This window comes from Centruroides vittatus, unplaced genomic scaffold, assembly GCF_030686945.1.
Source record: "Centruroides vittatus isolate TY-2023 unplaced genomic scaffold, ASM3068694v2 contig_1159, whole genome shotgun sequence".
Taxonomy (NCBI): Eukaryota; Metazoa; Arthropoda; class Arachnida; order Scorpiones; family Buthidae; genus Centruroides; species Centruroides vittatus.
In genome coordinates, this window is record NW_027120745.1 from 1,166,100 (window position 1) to 1,186,417 (window position 20,318).

The 20,318-nt window shown below is 34.0% G+C and overlaps 2 protein-coding genes across 4 annotated transcripts in view; both read left to right on the forward strand.

Annotated features, from left to right (window-relative positions):
* The window catches only part of Vps25 (vacuolar protein sorting 25), a 31,516-nt gene extending 20,914 nt beyond the window's left edge, over nucleotides 1-10,602 (forward strand). Inside the window, exon 6 of the mRNA XM_067276535.1 lies at nucleotides 10,250-10,602. Coding sequence (XP_067132636.1) covers nucleotides 10,250-10,362 — 113 coding nt within the window. The 3' untranslated portion in view covers nucleotides 10,363-10,602. The remainder of the gene's footprint in view (nucleotides 1-10,249) is intronic.
* Nucleotides 10,603-11,101: 499 nt separating this feature from the next.
* On the forward strand, nucleotides 11,102-18,344 carry LOC136980404 (patched domain-containing protein 3-like). Of its 3 annotated transcripts, XM_067276520.1 has the most exons (6): nucleotides 11,102-11,638; nucleotides 11,869-11,951; nucleotides 15,055-15,605; nucleotides 15,888-16,342; nucleotides 16,411-16,746; nucleotides 16,804-18,344. In XM_067276520.1, the coding sequence occupies exons 3-6, from the start codon at nucleotides 15,064-15,066 to the stop codon at nucleotides 18,087-18,089; spliced, it is 2,619 nt and encodes an 872-aa protein (XP_067132621.1). In that variant the 5' UTR covers nucleotides 11,102-11,638; nucleotides 11,869-11,951; nucleotides 15,055-15,063; the 3' UTR covers nucleotides 18,090-18,344. The 3 variants fall into 3 exon arrangements, with proteins under 3 accessions (XP_067132621.1, XP_067132626.1, XP_067132614.1); XM_067276525.1 differs by lacking the exon at nucleotides 11,102-11,638 and having other exon boundaries at nucleotides 11,712-11,951; XM_067276513.1 differs by lacking the exons at nucleotides 11,102-11,638; nucleotides 11,869-11,951 and adding an exon at nucleotides 12,524-12,735.
* Nucleotides 18,345-20,318: the final 1,974 nt, after the last annotated feature.

The following is a 20,318-nucleotide window of genomic DNA, read 5'->3' on the forward strand; positions in this document are numbered from 1 at the left end:
TCTAACAAAAAACAAGTAATAATAATTTTAATATGTTTAATTTAACAGTAGCATTTTTATTCAAGAGTTGGATTTTGTAGATGTCGTCTGTAGCTTATCAAAGGCAGTTTGGGAAATTCATTAGCCTAAGGGAAATCACAGCTTATAAAATGCAGAGTAATTTTCTTAACAATTGTTGTCTTAATGCTGTAAAATGCTGTAATTTTATTAGAATCCTGCACAATTACAAACACATGCTAAATGAAAATAATTTCCACAAACAGAATTTACAATTATTTATAAATTTAAAATAAAGTACATTCGGAAGTATGATTACCCATAATGCGAATTGCATTAGTAAGTAAAAAACATGAATTATATATCTAGCATAATATCAAATTATACCATTATAATGGCACAGTCAGAAATTTAAGAAGGGAACACAACAGTAACATTTAAGATCAAAAACAGTAATATAAAAATTTTTTGATAATTTTGAAGTCTGTTTGAATTTACAATTTTGTTTCATTTTCCTAACCATAATATTTATGTTAAATAATTAAGCAGTTTCATAGAAAAAGTGTGTATTTTTTTTTATTTTGTGTGAAAAGTTATGTATATTTTTATGTTTAGTTTAAGCTACTTGTTTTAATTTTTAATAAAGAGAGAGAAAGCATACTATTTATAGCACAATCATCTTATTTTTTTGTAATCAAGTAAATTGAATCATTCAATAGCTATTTTATCCATGAGCAATTACTGTTCATTTGTCATTTAGTTTATTCTAATTTATATATCTTCAAATGGATCAAGTTAATTTTAAATATGACACTTATTTATAATACTTTAGATTAACTTTTATCTTTTCTGAGAGCTTTTATCTTTAGTATAAGAGGCAAATTCTTAGAGATTTAATTTCATTACTCATTTAAAAATTTTAAAAAATATAGAAATTGCCATTTATAACATCTGTCAAGATCTTCATTAATAATCTATTTAATACAAAGTAAATAAAATTATTTGTAATATTTACTAAAATTAAATTTGTAGGTACCAATTTAATGGAGTGAAAATAAAAAATTTAATAATTATTATATACACAATAAAATTTGTAAACATTTAAACAATATACCTGAATAGAATAAGTTTAGTTAACGTTTGTTGAACATTTTTAGTAAGTTTAAATTGTAAATACAAATTCATTTACGATTTAAACACAAGACTATAAATTAGATTTTAAAAAATTTGTTTCATTATATAAATCATAAAATATTGATTTTCTTAAAATTAATATTAATAATCTTGTTAATTTAATCTTGATTTAATTTATTCAGCTTCTGTTGTACAACTCCAAATGCATAATATAGTAATAACGTTTTATCTCAGAAAGGAAGCTGAAAAATTGTAAATAAAATTTTCATTTGGATGAATATAAGCAATATCTGAAAGAAATAGAAATAAGCATAGTATTAAATTAATAATCATGTTTTTAGTCATTAGATAAACATCTATGTTGATTTTCATATCCTTTTCTTCTCCAATACATTATTATATTTAGAATATTGCATAAATCTTATTGATTCCAAAGAAGATTTATTTAAATTTTAATTTTTGAAGGTTCCAGAATATTTGTAGATTAATTGTTTAGATGTGCACCTAACATCATTTAGTTTGTTAACCTTTGATCTGTTTTATCAAATAAATATAGTTTAAAGATAGAAACACACAGTGTAAACATACAACTAGTTTATCACGTTTAAGGAAATTTTACTTTTTAAGCACCACCAGAGCCGAGAATCAAATTGACTGGCTTAATCCGAGTGAAATTTTAAAATCGTCAAGTCACAGTAATTTTTTTAATATTAAAAAGTCATTAGTGATAGAACAAATTTTTTACTCATCATCAGACTGACTGGCTTTTCTGAACATTGATGTGTATCATGATAACATTGAAAATGGGATCATGATTCTCATTTAAACCAATTTTTAACACACACTGATCATTCAGTTTGCATTAAAAACCACTTAAAAAAAAGAAAAAACAACACTTTTATTAATTATGCATCTGGAGTCAAACACTGATATGACTCATCTTCACACTATAAATAAAACAATATTTTTATAAAATAAATGATGACATACAATTACATAACAATTATTACCTTTTGATGTGTTTCTTATTATATGTACGAACAGAATATTATGATTATTATCATCTCTATACATCTTTTTAAACCTTATTTGATAGAAAAATAATTTTTATATTAAATAACAAAATTATGACTTATTTAAAATTAATCATACAGGGAACTTACATTTTGAGCTGTTTTTTGAATTGCTACATCAAAGTTTAAACCAAAAAGTTTGCACACATTGACACTATTTCATTGCATATCTTCGAGTTTTATACTTCTGCATTTTTAAAGTTGTTAACCGTTATTCATTTACATAAATCTGTTAGTATTTATGACGACATATATTTCATCCACTTTTACTCTATTATTTAAATTAATCAAATTTTTGCTGTTTATTGTGTATTATGGAGAAATGCCCTTTAATTTTCTGTTAAATACTTTTTACCTAAATAATATTTTACACTTATTTTTATTTTCTTTTTTGACAATATAGATATTGCTGCAATTCCTTATTCTTAAGCCTTATTGCTGCTTTATGTTCTTTTAATCTTTTACATATACTCAACATAGAGTATTTAGTAACTTATATAATAAAAGAGTAGATTGTCTAAAATTATGTTAAAAATATAACCTACATTTACAATTTGTGATTTAGCTGTTATGGACTAACCAGACCAGGCACAAGGTTTTAGGTTTTTTTTTTTTTTTTGGAAGTGCTTTATTGTCGATTTTATGCCAAAGATGCATTTTGGCAATGCCTCTCATCAGTTTGACCTATTGGCACATTACAATATATGTATATTATTAAGAACATTATTTTTAAAAGATTTTTACATACTTATTTTGAAAAAAATTACATACAGTTCAATACAGTATGTTCTAAACCTCACATCAAACTTTAGTAACACAACTTATAAAAAAGTGAATAGTTATTCTCTTTGAGAAGCAATCACTTTTTAATAAGTTGTGTAACAAATTTGATGTGATGTGTTGGAACATATTGTCTAAGTATCTAAATTTTTAAAATATTAATTATGTAACTTCTATCCTGTTAAGTTTACAATAAATGTTTTTAATACATAATATATGGGTTCACTTTCTTTGATGTAGTAAGTCCTAGTAAAAAAAGTTCAAGTAGACAAGTTATACTCAACATATAAAACAAAAGACTAGAAGCACGTGGACGAGCTTTTTCATCCCCTCTTTGTAGAACGTTGCCGCCCGTGAATTGAGATGGCCTTAACGTTAAGATGTTGTTTTGAAGATCGTCATTAGTCTCGAACCTCTGCCCTCCTAGCCACTTTTTCTGTTCGGGAAAGAGGTGGAAGTCACTCGGTGCTAAATCGGGTCTATACGCTGGGTGTTTAAAGGTGGTAAAGACTTCCACCTTTCAGATTTCCATCCAGCTTGGAACTTTTTAATGTGTGAAGATTTCCACCCCTTTCCTGAACTGAAAACGTGACTAGCAGGGCAGACTAATGACGATCTTCAAAACAACATCATTAAGGCCATCTCAATTCATTGGCGGCAACATTCTACGAAGAGGGGATGGAAAAGCTCGTCCACAAATAGGACAAATGCCTCAATCTTCACGGTGATTGTAAGTAACCAGATTTGTAGCTAACTTTTGGTAAGAAATTCATTCTGTTATTTACAGTATATAAGGCCACAACAAGATTGGCCTCTTAGCCTATCCATCTCAACCCTACGCTCACTTTCACGTAGTGGAGCCTGTTAAGTCGATCATCGACGAACAAACGAGCGTAAAGGGGGTCCTGCAAGGGTAATACTCCGGTGCCACACTGGAGGAGGACCTTCCAGGGCTGGGTGCCGCTGGAGGCGGGGCGGTATCTATAGCGACGACCATCTGCCGCTTAAGGTCTGTTTTGAGCCTGTTGGAGCTCAGGCCACTGCCAAATCCCTGCTAAGCCTGGTTCCTCAGCCCAGGTTAGAAAAATGGGAAGGTTGGTGTCTGGTTGGCAGCTGGCTGTAAAAACCCCAGCCAAATCCTTTTTTATGGAATGTCAAATGCCACTTTGGGATGTGATAATACTAGGGCATACCCCATAGGCGACGTGCAGCCGCAGCACCCGGCAGCTGTGGGAAATGGACGAGGGTTGTTGTCTCACGTGGGACGGGGACAACGTAAGAAGCGAGTCTAATTAAGAGTGGGAAGTTGGAATATAGGGACTATGACAGGGAGAGGAGCTGAACTTGCAGATACCCTGAGAAGAAGAAGAGTCAACATAGTGTGCTTGCTGGAGACAAAGTGGAAAGGGGCCAAAGCTAAAGAGATTGGCAAAGGGTATAAACTTTTCTACTGTGGTAAAGATGGAAAGAGAAATGGAGTGGGGATAGTCATAGACAATGACTTAAAGAAGAATGTAGTCATAGTCAATAGAGTAAATGATAGATTAATATTGGTGAAATTGAGTATTGGAGAACTGATAGTTAATGTTATTAGTGCATATGTGCTGCAAGTGGGTGTAGATGATGAAGTAAAAGAGCAATTTTGGGAAGATTTGGCTAGGATAATGATGGAGGTACTGACGCATGAGGAGATATTTATTGGAGCAGACTTTAACGGGCATGTGGGAAAGAATAATGCTGGTTATGAGAGGGTACATGGAGGCAAAGGATTTGGTGGTAGAAATTTCGAAGGAGAATGTGTCTTGCAAATGGCCACCGCCTATGAGTTAGTCGTGGTCAACACTCATTTTGATAAATGTGAAGAACATTTAATAACTTACAAGAGTGGGGATCATAAATCACAAATAGACTACCTATTAACAAGACGGACTACTCTAAAAGGGATTAAGGACTGTAAAGTGATACCAGGAGAAGACTTGACTAGTCAGCATAGATTTTTAGTAATGGAATTAAAGATTGATCTTAATAGGATTAAGTATAAAGATAAACTGATACCTAAAATTAAATGGTGGTTGTTAAAAGGGGAAAGGGCAAGAGAGTTTAAAGAAGAAGTAATTAGTGTTATTAATCGGAACACGAAGTGCAATGACTCGGTAGATGAATGGTGGACACAGGTGGCCAGGGAAATACGAAGGATTGCAAAGGAACTTCTGGGAGAAACTAAGCCAGTTAGGAAAATAGAGGAGGAGGTGTGGTGGTGGAATGAAGAAGTTAAGAAAGCTATAAGAGAGAAAAAAGATGCTTTTAAAAGTTGGCAGAATGAGAAAGGAGATAATAAGGTAAGGGAAGAGAAAAGAGTGGTCTATGTGCAGATGAAAAAGAAGGCGAAGACAGTGGTTGCCATAGCTAAGGCGCAAGCCCAGGACGAAATGTATAGATCACTCACGGGAAAAGAGGGTAGAAAAGCCATATATAGACTTGCGAAAATGAGAGGCAGAGGGAGTAAAGATATGTCCTATATCAAGTGTATAAAGGACACAAATGGCAAAGTGTTAACTAAAAATAAAGAAATTAAGGCCCGGTGGAAAACATACTTTAAAGACCTTATGAATGTGGAGAATGACAGACAAACTAACACTGAAAATGTAGAGCCAAATATTGGCCTAGTAGGCATGGTAGAGAAAGGGGAGGTAAAGCTGGCATTGAATAAAATGAAAAATGGGAAATCAGTGGGCCTGGATCAGATACCAATTGAGGTATGGAAAGTCCTAGGAGAGGAGGGAACAGACTGGTTAACAGAGCTGTTTAACAAAATACTGTTAGAGGGAACGATACCCAATGAATGGAGAAAAAGCTATTTAGTACCCATCTGGAAAGAAAAAGGGGATGTGCAGGAATGTAATAATTATAGGGGGATAAAACTATTGGCTCACACAATAAAACTTTTTGAAAGGGTAATTGAACGAAGGATTAGAGAGGAAACTAGTGTCACTGAAGGCCAGTTTGGATTTATGCCTAGAAGGAGTACTACAGACGCCATATTCGTGGTGAGACAGGTGATGGAAAAGTACCGTTCTGTGAGGAAAAACCTGCATATGGTGTTCATAGACTTGGAAAAAGCGTATGACAGAGTCCCGAGAGAAGTCCTTTGGTGGTCTCTTAGGAAGAAAGGTGTGCCGCTTCAATACATTGCAACAATTGAAGATATGTACTATAGGGCCAGCACGCAGGTTAGAACTGCAGCCGGATTGACGGACATGTTTGAAGTAAGAGTGGGATTACATCAGGGGTCAGCACTCAGTCCATACTTCTTCCTATTAGTTATGGAGGCGATAACATCTGCTGTACAAGAGGACGTACCCTGGTGTGTGCTGTTTGCAGATGACATAGTCCTCATTGACGAGGACAGGGAAGAACTACAGAGATGGCTAAACAAATGGCAACACATGCTGGAAAATGAGGGACTAAAAATCAGCCAAATCAAGACAGAGTATATGTTCTGTAATTTTGACGGTCTCTCTGGTACTGGTTCATTAAAACTAAATGGAATACCATAGCCAGAGAGTACTGAATTCCGCTATCTAGGATCCCTGTTGCAGAAAGATGGCAACATTGATAGGGAGATTACTAGAAGGATCAATGCAGGGTGGTTAAAGTGGAAACAGGTGACAGGAATAACTTGTGACAAACACATTCCACTTAAAGTAAGAGGGCTAATATATAAAACTGTCATCAGACCTGTGCTTATGTATGGGTGCAAGTGCTGGCCACCGACGAGAAGCTATTGCATGTGGCAGAGATGCGTATGCTGAGGTGGATGTGCGGGGTCACAAGGATGGATAGGGTTAGAAACGACTACATTAGAGGAAGTCTAAAGGTAGCATCTATCTCAGAAAAAATAAAAAGCCATAGACTGACATGGTTTGGACATGTGGTGAGAAGGAATGAGGAACATGTAACAAAAAAGGCACTAAATATGAAAGTACAGGGAGATAGAGGTAGAGGAAGACCTAAGAAGAGGTGGATTGAGTGTGTAAAAACGGATATGCTGGACTGGGGAGTGGATGAAGAAACAGTTAGAGATAGACCAACGTGGCGCAAATTGACATTCCGGGCTGACCCCAAATAATCTGGGATATAGACCAGAACAAAGAAGAAGAAGAAGATTTACAGTTGTCTTTGTTTTATGGACCATCGGAGGTTGATAAAAACCACGCTTGTACATTTTATTCTATAAACAACACTTTCTTCCATTAGGCTTTTCTTTTCATACTCTTTATTTCCTATATAATTTTTACTCATTACATTCAACATATTAGAAATTATTTTTATATTTAATTTATCTAATCTATTTTACTTTTTTTTTCAAATACACCTTCAATATATGGAAAACTAAAATAATATAGATACATTTTTTATTTTTTCTGTTATTCATATAATCATCATACCATTTATGTAGTAAACCTTGATGGATAATAGTTTAACAAGAATTTTTTTAAAGTTTTTTTTTTCAGTTCAACATTTATATCTTTAATTTTTGTTGTTCTGGTCAATATTTTTCTTGCTTCAGTGGTGATAAAAGTAATTATTTTTAATATATGCCGGATAATATGAATGATAATTAAGCATCTTACATTATATGCTTTTTCATATTTTTTATATTCTAATATATATATAATTTTTTTAATATGAAAATTCAGAAATAAAGTATCCTATGGGACATTAATGTGCACGAATTTTCGTCTTTTAAACTATGTCTTTGAATACATTTAATTCGTTAAATGCTCTCGTGAATAATTGGAACCACTTCTATGGATATGGGACCTAAATTATTACAAAAGCAAACAACCTTTTAAAGATTATAATGAAATAATATCGAATTTCCTAAATTTTATACATAACATCTGGAAGAGTCCATGAAACGTTTTTTTTTTTTTTTTAACTAACACGACTGAATTCGAACAAAAAATCAAAAACTTATCTAGTAAGATTCGGTTTCATTTTTGCTGAAGTTGACTTTAAAATCCGAATTCGGTTTTGGTTTTGGATTCGGCTGCAAAAGTCCAGTCTAGGTTGGATGTTTATCTGTCTGTGAAAAATGTAACGATACCGGGTCCGATATCCGAGGAAAAGTATGGAAACGAGATCGGTATCATCCGGAAGTCCCTATTCCTACCTTGGCACTCAGATTGAAAACAGTTTTTTTCCCATTACTGGCCTAGGCTTTGTTACCCGAAGATACAAAACCGTTACCAAGCTAATTAATGGGTATCGAATATACCCATTAATTAGCTTGGTAATGGATAATGAATACTTACTAGAATGCTGATAACGACGATTGTTACCTCGGTATTATTTTTTCGTACAAGAATTTTATCAGCTTTTTTTAAATAGACAGTATAATGCGTATTAAATAATTTGTTTTTGCCTCTTTAATGATTACGCTAATTTTTTATACTTGAACTATACGATTCTGTTAATTTAACTTGATTACAAATTTCGTATTTCTCATATTTACTTTTAGTAACTTCAAAATTAAATAGATGTAGCGGTAGTGGATATGATATTTAGTATTTGATAAATAGAACAGAAATTAAAGCAAAAGGAAGTTAAAATAATAATCTCAAATTCCTGAATTTTTAATTCCTTTTACTTCCTGTGAAACGAATCGATGTATTTCGTGAACCGATTACTATCAACGATTTGTATGTAATTCGAGCGTACAGAATATTCGGAATTAATTCAAGCATTAAAATATTGCTAAAAATAAGACTGTTTTACTACATAAAACGAGTTTCATTTTTGACTATATTTGTTTGAAATGTTGAATTATATAATACGTGCAGTCTTTTCAGAATATATGCTGCGATTAACAATACTTGTAATCAGTTCTTCTCGTCCCGTTATATTTAGATTCCGAGAATAACAAATTCCTTTTCGAATAATCGATAATTCTAATCCTTACGAGTATCTGAACCAAAGGGGAAATTACTAGTAACCCATTGTACTAACAATGTAACCTGACAGTTCGGGCTGTTGTAAATTTGCTCGCTGTAAATAGATATTTTCTATGAAAACGGTGTTCGGACTAATACTAGCTTACTAGATTTATTTATTATTTACTATTTTATTACCAAAAAAGAAAAGGGTAGAAGAATCCTCGAAGTGTCGGCAGTTTGGGGTCTCCTGATTTAGACATAAATAACGAATAGTTGTTATTCTCACATCATTAGTTGGAATAAACTTAAGGAAGTTACAATTACTTGACGTTGTGGAAAAAGAAAATGTATTAATGTCTGCACAATGATTTGATCAACCGGAATGAAATACACGCAATCATCAAATACTCGCGCTTGTTTTTTCATAAATATGTTTTATATAAAACCGATGCCATTGGCCTGAAGTCTGAAACAAAGCCATTTGTTTTTCTATACTTAGGACTGACTCTAGCTTTTTGCCGTCTGAAGCAAGTAAAGTTATTTATCTTCCCTATATTTTAAAAAAGTTTGCTCATAAAAATGCAATTTATTTATCTTTATACAGAATTATTTTTGCTACCTCAAGCATGTACTTGCTTCGCTGCTTCTAGTGTTACACAAATGATTCCAACTATTTGCATTATTTGTTCGTTGTTTACGAACGGACTTTAAATCATTAAAATCAAAATTAACTTAAAATTCGTTAGAATAAACACGACGATAGCGATACGAGATGGCATTATTGAGACGATTAAATTATTTTGAGTTTTTTTTAAATAAATGTATGGTATTTTAAACGTAACCATATATATAGTGTACGAAAAAATTACTGAGATAAAATCGAATTCGGCTGGTAATAGTACACAATAAACGATTTATTAATACAACTCGTTAAAGTTTTCAATAACTAAAAATGTTCAAACTTAATAAAGAGGAGCCAAATGGCTGTATTGGCAGTAGCCTGTCGCTTTCAGAGTTGGCGAAGAAATTCCCTGAATGGGTTGAGTCGGATATTATTAGACCCCGTCCCTCACCTCCACAGCCTCCATTGAACGTGGAAACAATTTCTCCGCAGAGCAGAAAGTTAAAAAGACGACGATAACCTAACTAGGACGTTTTATGAGGAAAATATATGATATTCCAGTACAGAGTCCAACTTATATCAGTTCCTAAAAAAAATGTTTATGATGCTAAATAATTATTTTTGAATTTTGGCATATAGTAGGAAATACAATAATATCGTATATATAATAAATAGTGATTCTTATTTATTTTATTTTTTGACAGAATTTTACGAATTGGATGAAGAATTACTAGTAAAAGCGCTACAGTTACTGCAATATAAAGGAAGAGCAGAACTTATTAATTTTGGTGACAGTCAAGGCGTAAAATTTTTTTAATAATATTCTTTCGGTATTATACACGTATTATCAGTGACACGCAATAGTTTGAAATATCCACGTTATTCATAAAAATATATCTTCGGGCCTAGACTCGCATAATTAAAGTGAAGATTTTAATATAAAAGTTACAGATACTTTTTATAACTACTGCTTATCGTCATTGTTTATAAAGCGGTTGTTTTCCTAGAAATGTATTTTTTACTAAATTAAAGTGGATATTGATATTTTATTAGATAACGTTAATCAGTCGAAACTTAACCCACATATAAATGTAAACGTTTCATCGATGATTCCGAATAATATATCTTTATTTGCAAAGTACCGCGCCTTATATTAAACAGCTGAGAATTTTTTATGAATTTGTAGTACTAAATGAAATGTTTTTCAACCAACACGTTTAAATTAAATTAAACAGCTGTATATTTTATAATTCTACAAATAGAATTATCGGTGTAAAATAATTTATGTTAATTAAAACTCGATATTTTCGTATTACCATCTCAGATTTGACGAGATCGTAATTAGCATTTGTATAAAACGGCGATGAATCAATTAGAAATTAAATTTAACCGTGACGTTTTATCCTCGTACATCTCTGAAAAATATGAGAACCACATGGAAATATTCTTTTTTATCGGAATTATTTCTAGCATTAATAAAATATCTTATCAGATTTCACTATTACCGAAGGAATATCGATAATCAGCGAACGACCGTGATTAATTTCCTCCAACGGTTCAAAAACAAATGTTCTAAATCGTCCTTCGACGAATAGACTCATAACGTAAAGACGGGTAATACAATTCAGCGTATTGGCTTACAACATTCATTAATTCTATATTTGCGTAACATAATACGGTAGCGTCATCCTATTATTATTTTTAGCATGAGAAAATTCCGTAGTGGCACTACCAATCAAATATTTAGCCTAATTGGGAAATTGTCGATCGAACAAAGGCGATGTTTTACGTACAAATATATTACAAAAGCCTCCTTGTTAAGAGAATCCATGAAAATAAACAATTGGAGTTGAAACTATACAGAAATGTAAGCAAAGCTTGGACTATAACTATGTTAGCGTGTGCTTAATCTGGATAAACAAAATTTTTTAAATTTTTGGAGCATGCGTGGTCTCCCAGATTTGACCCCTCTTGTAATTCGATACCAAAGATCTCACCAGTGTTCGTAGTTCTTTCGATGATGATTTCCAGCGAAATTTAAGGTTGTCCTTTTGCGCAGAATCGACGACCTTTAGGATCACTAGCGGTCAGAGGTAAGTAAAAGTAATCAAATGCCAGCAATCCGAGGTAAGTTAACGAAGAATTACTTTTTCTTCTCTTTTTAAGTTTGTAAGACACTAACTTGGTGCCTTCAACTTTTATCAATCTCAAGAGACGTAGCATTAAAATTAACAAGAGGTTAATAATATATATCCGGTATTATTTTATCTTTGAATTGGTGTAACAAAATTCTCAATCTGTCTTTTTTTCCCCCATTTAATAGGAGCTATTGATTCGACATCACCCCAATTTAGACCGACTTAAGTCATTGAAGATACAACAGAAGAAACCGTTCGTTTTCACGTGGTAAGTATATACTGTACAAAATTAACTTTTAAGGTAGATTTTAAGTCGATTTTCTGAAAATGTGCAAAATATTTGTACGGAGATTGCGAAAATAATTGCGTGCAGATTAGGAAAATAGTAGCTCGTATCTGGTTTATCAAAATTACGAAAATTTGATAAGAAAGTAGCGTGTTAAGCCATATTTTATTTGCTTCCAGTCTAAATGGATAACGATTTTCAAGCGCGTAGAGTTTTTCTGAATCGTAATGGAGAGAAAGGCAAGGTAATGATAATTAAAATATCAATAAGTAGGCAATTGTTTATTATTATTACGCCATCAAAGTTCATTGGATTCGAGTTCACGTGTTAAAAAATACGTTCAACTATAATAATTAATGCATTTTAATACTCATCGTTTAAGTTGTAATATCAAGTATCTACGAATAACTTCGAATATTTACTTAACATATTGCCGTATGGGCGGTTTTCATCCGGTCAGATTTGAAAGTGATAGTGGTTTGCTAAAATAATTTTGTACAGTGGCCTCGAGGGGGGTTTTTTGGATTTTAGTTTTTGTAAACATCGTGTGGCAGGAAGCATCGAACGTACAAACATCTCGAGAGGAAATCAAAGTTCAGAGGAAGTATTATCTTTAGAAATGAGATCGTATTTGTCACATAATACTTAATTGTGCACTCGGTTTTGTTTAAACGTGGATTTTAATCTATGACGTGTGGAAAAAAGCGGCTTATAGACTCTACTCGGTAAATTAAATTAATCTCACACTACGAAAATGCCACGTAATGTAAGTGCTGTTTTTAAAATATCTTTCGTCGCGATGTCTCTTAAATGTGTCAAAAGTCAAAGGGTGATTGTGAGTTGGGAATTATTCCGATAACATCACACGTTTTTTGACCTTGTGATAACTTTTACTATCTGTTACGTCTTTTATGTTTTTACTCTGGAATGGTAGAAGGAATATTAATGAAACGATATTATTTAATTGAGAAACTGTCCGAACGATTCTTGATATAATGAAATGCGAAAATTTTTGCAAAAAATAGGGTCCTAATACAACGACGGCACATTTTAATTTAAAAATAATGGATAACAAATCTCAGTAATACGCAAGTAAATATATGTATAACTTATTCGTATCACTTTCAATTAATATCAATTGTATCATTATCGATAATAATAACTTTAACTTTTCGTCTCCTATTTGTATCAAGACTATTAAAAACAACTGATATTATTATTCTTTAGAGAACATAAAATACTTATGAATTTAACAATGATTATTGAATAACAATAGATGTTACGTTTGTTTCGACGAACGGTCATTTTGGCAATTTAACAAGTTTTTTCTGTAGAAGCCGACACTCGATACGAGAGTAATTTATGTTTTAAATTATCCAGATGTTTTGATAATTTAGTCGTTACCGTAAGTGTGGCATTTTAACTTTTGTTCCGCGTCTAATAACTCGCGCTTTATTGCGGGAGAAATATGTTACGACGATGGCAGTTCGTCGATTTCAATGTAGAAAATACAATATCCCATTCGATGCTGTATTAAAATCAACCAACTGCAGTCTTAATAAATTTCTCTCGTAGTAAAACATGTAAAATATAAACACAATATAATAATACAATAAATGACTCTACTATCGGACGATATTCGTAATTAGTATATACGATTAAAATCTTTTTAACTTGGCGTTGTCTTAACTTAGATGACGACGACCGATTCTTTGTGTAATTGCCGTTTAACATTACTTTGTTGTATTTAAGCGAATATTCGATTCGATTAAATTTCTTCGTCGTTTCGTCGAAAAACAGGATGTTTGCGATAGGGTTGGTCGTCGAAAACAAAATAATACCGGTTATTAAATCGTGGCAATATCGATATTTCGTGAATAAAATGATTCGGAAACTTTCGAATAACATTTTATAAATAATTCCTTTGCAACAGTCCACGGGTTGACTACAGTATGTAGAATTAATGATAAGGCATTATGGCCCACCAAGTTTAGATTATTATTTTAACCAATTCCGTTTTTTTCAATTTTTTTCTACTACAGTACTTGGAAACATTGGAACTGGTCTAAACTTGGTGGACCATAATGAATCTCCCCTACCTTATATAAATTTTATTTCATCACATTATTTGATATTTTTTTTCTGTTTTTCATTTTGTTTTCTTAAAATGAAAGATTTATTTTAAAAAAGTTTAAGGTAGGAAATAAACGAGACGATTGGACATATAAATGTAACATTTTCCACCGGATTTAAAAAAGTAGTAGTAATAAATTTTGAAGTGCTTGCATTTTGTCTTTATAATAGAAAGTAAAATGTCACTCGAAACGTTAACTTTAAATCATTTTTATGTAATTAAATTCTCTAGTTAAAAGAAGAGTTTACAATAAATTAATATAAATTTTCAAATCGGATTTCGGAGACGTTTAAAAATTAATATTTTATTCGGTAAATCTATTTACAACAACCAGAAAGGCAATCTAATTAGGCCTATATATGTATATTGAAATACAAAAGAAGCGATAGTTGTTAAACGGATATTATAAAATGCGAGTAGAAAAAAGTTCAATTTAAAAGCTAATATATCGAGTTAAGATTTATTTGATTATATTAGATGATTTAATTAAAAGATGCATTATGGGTAAGGAAAAGAACAAATTTAAAAGCGAGAACTAAACGCTGCTAGTCATTTGTATTAAGTTACATTGGATTGGGTCAGGAGTGGGCAATTTTCGGCAAGTTTCTGCGGCTCTCGACGCTACTTCTTCCCATATGGAAATTCTGGACTTATAAGACTGTGAAATATTTAACCAGAGTTATTTAGACACTATAGGCCATAAATAAAATTAATGCGGTAAAATAATTTTTAATGGACGGCAGTCATTTTAAGGCAGACTTATTAAGCATGGATATTTTGATATGGACTTTTCGATACTAAGAGAAGTAAATATCCATTAAAAAATATCGATTTTAAACCAGTTCGTACTAGGATTTCCCATAGAATAAACGGTACTTAACTTTAGGATTTATATAGGCGAATAACAAATAAGCTATAATTTTTTTAAAGTAAATTTTCGCTTATCTGCAGAAGCCCAAGATGGTTTGTACTTACGTGGACCGGGCGGTCTCCGGAGCATTCGGCAAAACCGGGAGTTTCGTCGGCAGACATCCTTGGTACTTTGTGTTGCTTCCCGTAGGATTATCCGTTCTACTGGCCACGGGTTTCCTCCGAATCAACGTGGTGATTGGTATCGAACATCTCTACGCTCCCGTCAACGGAAGAACCTTGGACGATAAACTCCTGGCCGGCCAGCTTTTTCCCATGAACGTCTCTTCTAATTTCGATTTGGGCAGAATGACGAGGACGGCGAAATTCCTCATCGTGTTGATCACCGCAAAAAATGGCGGCAACGTCCTGACGAAACCCATAATGGAGGAATGCGTCCTGTTGGATAAGGCCATTCGAGCTCTGTCCGTACAAGCGGATGGAAAAAACTTGACCTACGAAGACGTCTGCTCTATTAAGAGAGAGAAGTGCGTTAAAAACGATCCCGGAATATTGGCCGAAAGCATAGACGAGGTGCTTCGAGGAAAAAAGAAGATCAAATACCCACTTTACATCGACGAAAGAACGTACAGGTAAGTTCGCGACGTTTAACTCGAATTAAAAAAAATCAAAACTTTGATACGAAGTTTATCTGTTAGCAAATATAAGAACAAATTGCCAGTATATTCGTTCATAAATACAGTTGTTTAATGAATCGTTTTTTCGAGTAAAGAAAAAAATTACATAATACAGAAAAAGAATTAGGCCTATAGTAATTATACCAAACGAAAATACATTATATAATTTCTGTGTGTTTGTGCTCGTGTGTACGTGTATTGGTACGCATTTATATATAAACAATGTCTTTGGTGTAGTTTCGTTTTCTACGGCACCATATTGGGAGGCGTTCAATTAGATTTCGAAGACAACGTAAAATCGGCCGAGGCCTTTCGTTTCCTGTATTATTTGGACGACGGCGATGCCGAAAGAAACAGACTGTCGACGTTGTGGGACGCCAAAGCGGTCGAATATTTGGAAACTTATTCGGGTGAAAACATCGAGGTCAAGTGGTTTTCGAGATGGTCGTACAGCAGAGAACTGAAGAAAGTGACCAGATCCACCGCTAAGCTGTTGATCGCCATCTTGATCTCGGTCGTCGTTTTCAACTTTCTCGTATTTATGAACAAGCGATGGACTCGAAGCAAACCCTGGTTAAGTTTAGCCGCCGTCTTCTGCGTGTTGTCGTCCATTGCCGCAGCCTGGGGACTGTGCGTTTATTGTGGAGTGGAATTCACCAGCGTAGTCATCTTCGATTTTTTCTTGACGATGGGTAAGTTTTTCGCTTCTCGATTACTTAATAAAGAGAAATGGCTCCGTATAATAATAATCTTCCCGTAGGTCTCGGAATGAAAGACACGGCCGTATTAATATCGGCTTGGAGAAGAACCGAAGCCACCGAAACTGTGGATAAAAGACTGGGAAAAGCTTATTCCGAAGTATTCGTATCCGTTACTATGGTGTTTCTGATATCTTTAATTTGCTTCTTAGTAGGATTGGCAGCTCCGTTTCGGGCTGCGAAAATATTTTGTACTTACGCCTCCGTCACCAGCCTCTTCTTCTTCTTATACGAAGTTACGTTTTTGGGAGGATGCTTGGCTCTCAGCGGATATAGAGAGAGGAAGAAACTACATCCTCTGATTTGCCTGGCCGTTACGTCAAAAAAATCTAACAGAGGTAGGTTGTTGGTATTTGATCGGGTTTAAACGTAGTGTTTACGTGTTGTTTTTCCAGACGGAAGATGCTTTCGCTTCTGTTGCACAGAAGATGGAGAATGCGGAACACCCGAAGAAGATTTCTTTATTTCCTTTCGTGTATGGGAGAAATATATATATTTCGTACAAAAACCCTGGAGTAAAATTGTAGTTTTTCTCTTGTACGCTGCCTATTTAGGCGTTGCTATTTGGCAGTGCACGAAATTACGAGTGGCGTCGGGAATCACCGATCCTTTTCCCTCGGATTCTTATATTACGACTTACTACGAACGTCATTATAAATATTACACCGCTTATCCTCACAGAGTGCAAGTAATAATAGACACTCCGTTGAACTATTCGGATCCTATAACTCAGAATAAAATAGAAGAAGTCGTGCAAAGCTTCGAAAATTCTACTTATGCCACGGGCGCCGTGTCGTCCTGTTGGCTGAAGATCTTCTTAAGTATAGTAAATAACCCCAAAAAAAATTGGTTGTTCAGAAGTTACGACTTTTCTCTGGAGGAAGAATTTGCGTTCGTACTAAAAAACGTGTTTTTCAAATTGCCCATGACTGCGGATATAGCCACGGATGTCGTTTTTAACGAAGAGGAGACTCGAATTTTGGCGAGTAGATGTTTTTTTCAGACCCATAATATCAATGATGCCGAAACCGAAAAAATGATGTTGGAAGATTTTTATAGGATCGCCGACAACTCTCCCATCCCCGTTCGATTTACCAGCATGCTATTTCGCATGTACGAACTGGCAACTATTATACGCCAACTAGTGTTGTGGATGCTACCTATAAGTTTCTGTGTCGTTCTAGTAGTGTTTTCCCTCTTCATTCCTAACATTCCTTGTATATTATTAGGTTCTCTTTCCATCACGTCCATTCAGATAGGCGTTTTAGGTTTCTCTAACCTTTGGGGAGTTAAAATCAATTCTTTCTATTCGATAATATTTGTCATGTTAGTGGGATTGCTATCCAGTTATCTCTGCCATTTATCTTATGCTTTTTCTGCCTCGGACGAAGACACTAAAGGAAGAATGATGTTCGCTTTAAAATCTCGAGGGGCGGCCATTATCCAGAATACTCTCCTTCTGATAATCTCACCCGCGTTTTTGATGATATCCACTAATCAGGTGTCCATAATATTTTACAAAATGTTCTTTTTGGCAGTAGTTTTCGCTTATGTTCACGTTTTGATAGTTCTCCCCACTCTTTATTCCTTGATTTTTGGATTTCGTGGGCATCAAAATAGATCTTCGCCGAATCTCTATCGGATGGACAAGGTAGCTGCCAGCGATCCTCTTAAAACATGAAATAATGAACAACTGTATAATGCGCTTTACAATTTGGCTTTTATACTGTGTTTCTGAATCTTGGATTATTTGGATGACAGATTGATTTATAAAAGCCAAATGAAATACGAATAGTTTGAAATACCGAGATGTTAATGAAGTTGCGTGAAAATAACAAATAATTTTTATACTGTTTCAGAACCGATTTTTTATTCAATATGAACCGATGGAAACATTTTAGTTGAAAATACAAAAAATAAATGATACGACTATTAAGATTGGTGTAGAAAATTCTGTTTTAAAGATTATGAATATAACGTAGTAAGTATGGTTGCTGTGTATTCTAATTCTGTGTGTACCGTCCTTGTAATCCAAAAAAATGATTCTGGTAGACGATCATACAGCAATGATTAGGAAATTTTCGTTTATTTAAACCAACTCGAAATGCATTTGATTAAATAAACGAAAATTTCCTAACCATTGCTGTATGATCGTCTACCAGAATCATTTTTTGGATTACAAGGACGGTACACAGAATTATGAATATAGTCAAATCTCGCCTTTGTTTACCAACATTTTTTACTCCATATTTGCCCCGTATGCAAGTAAGATACTACCGTTTATGCGTCGCAATTGAATTTAATGCAGTTTTTATTAATTCGATTAAACACTAATTCGTGGATGTGCTTAAAAAGCGCTTCTCTAATAAATTTCTGAGTTAAGTTGAGGCGCACGTTTTCAGCCAAAAACGTGAACGGCGGACGAACGAGCGCCGCCATCTGGCAATTCGATAATGGCGTTCGCTATGTCTAACGGCGAGTAGACGATAGGCTTAACTTCATTTTTTTGTGTTGGTGGTTAAAATTACGACGTATTTTATTAAAATGATGACTAAGCATTTACGAATAATAATGTAAAGAAATAATTTCTGGATTAAAATCGTTATTTAATTATTCAAGTTTTTAGCGAGTGATGCGAAATGCCTATAGGATTTACATATATTTGTCTTCGTAATAGCTTATCTCAAGGTAGGTTTGTTCTTCCACGGCATCTTCTACCATCAACAGCGTAATACGTTTGTAAATTTTCTAAAAATTTTCCGAATTTACGGAAGCCACTACTTCCTTCGACAAAAGTATGAGGTAGTCCTACGGTAGGAGAATAAAAGTATTTATAGGATGTTTAATAACACTAAATAATTTAAAACAGTTTGTTTACTTACCTACGCTGGTAACCCTCCATGTGAAATGTATCCGCCATTTTTTCAACATTTCCCGTGAGTCAATGGGTGTGTTCGTTAATAGCGGTCGCTCTGCGTCTCCGCTGCTGTTTGTAGGCACTTGGGAACGACGATGAAAGAAAAAAAGATGGCGGCGCCCGCACTATCGATAGTATCGTGATGGAGGAATCTATAATTCTAAAATATGAGCTTTTTAAAGGCAAAAGAAGGGTCCCAATTGTAAAATTTAACCATAAAATAGATTATTTGTTAAAAGAGCATTCGAAAAGACACACCACCGCTTGCACTAACTTGCGCTTTCACATCATCTAAATTTTCATTCATAAAACCACAATGGACCCCAAAACGAAACTATCTGAGCCATGGAGGACACCATGTTGCTTTCCACCGTAAACTACTGTTACAAGCGGCCGTTTATACCGTTCGACCGCGCGCATTCCGCAGGAATTTTTAAATGGATGTCGCTCGCGTGGAGTTACGCGGAGGAATAAAAGAACGCACCCAATGCGCGACGTTTACCGAGTCACGTGATGTTGCGAACGTCTTACATGGACTCAGAACGTCAAACGTGTACTTCTGCTTGTCGTACAAGTTTAACGTTTGTACTCGCGCCCCAACCTCTCTATTAGCTTATACAGTGAAACCTCGGTTAACGAACTTCTATTTTGCAAAAATTTTGTCTCGGATAATGAACCTAACGGTTTTGTGTCCAAGTTTAGTTGCTGTTAGGCGTACGTGAGGTAAGCATTGCTTTTCTGAGTTTTTGTGCTAAACTGCTTTTTTAATTTTGTGATTTATGTATTTAACCCAAGAAGAGAAAGCAGAACCCAGATACAAGCCCATGAAGGAGAGATGCACCTTTTTATTTTGCGCTAATGCAAGTGGCGACCTCAAAATCCACTTTTAGTCTACAACGCTGAAAATCCCCACGCCTTTAAGAGCAATAATTTGATAGTCCTTGCCTGTAGAATGGAAGGCAAATAGCAAGGCATGGGTAACTCAACTTCTGT

Bases quoted from the DNA above. Each gene is read 5' to 3' on its own strand.
- LOC136980404 (XM_067276513.1), top strand. The intron at 16,343-16,410 runs GTAAGTTTTTCG...ATCTTCCCGTAG, and splicing joins CGATTTTTTCTTGACGATGG to GTCTCGGAATGAAAGACACG. The intron at 16,747-16,803 runs GTAGGTTGTTGG...TTGTTTTTCCAG, and splicing joins GTCAAAAAAATCTAACAGAG to ACGGAAGATGCTTTCGCTTC.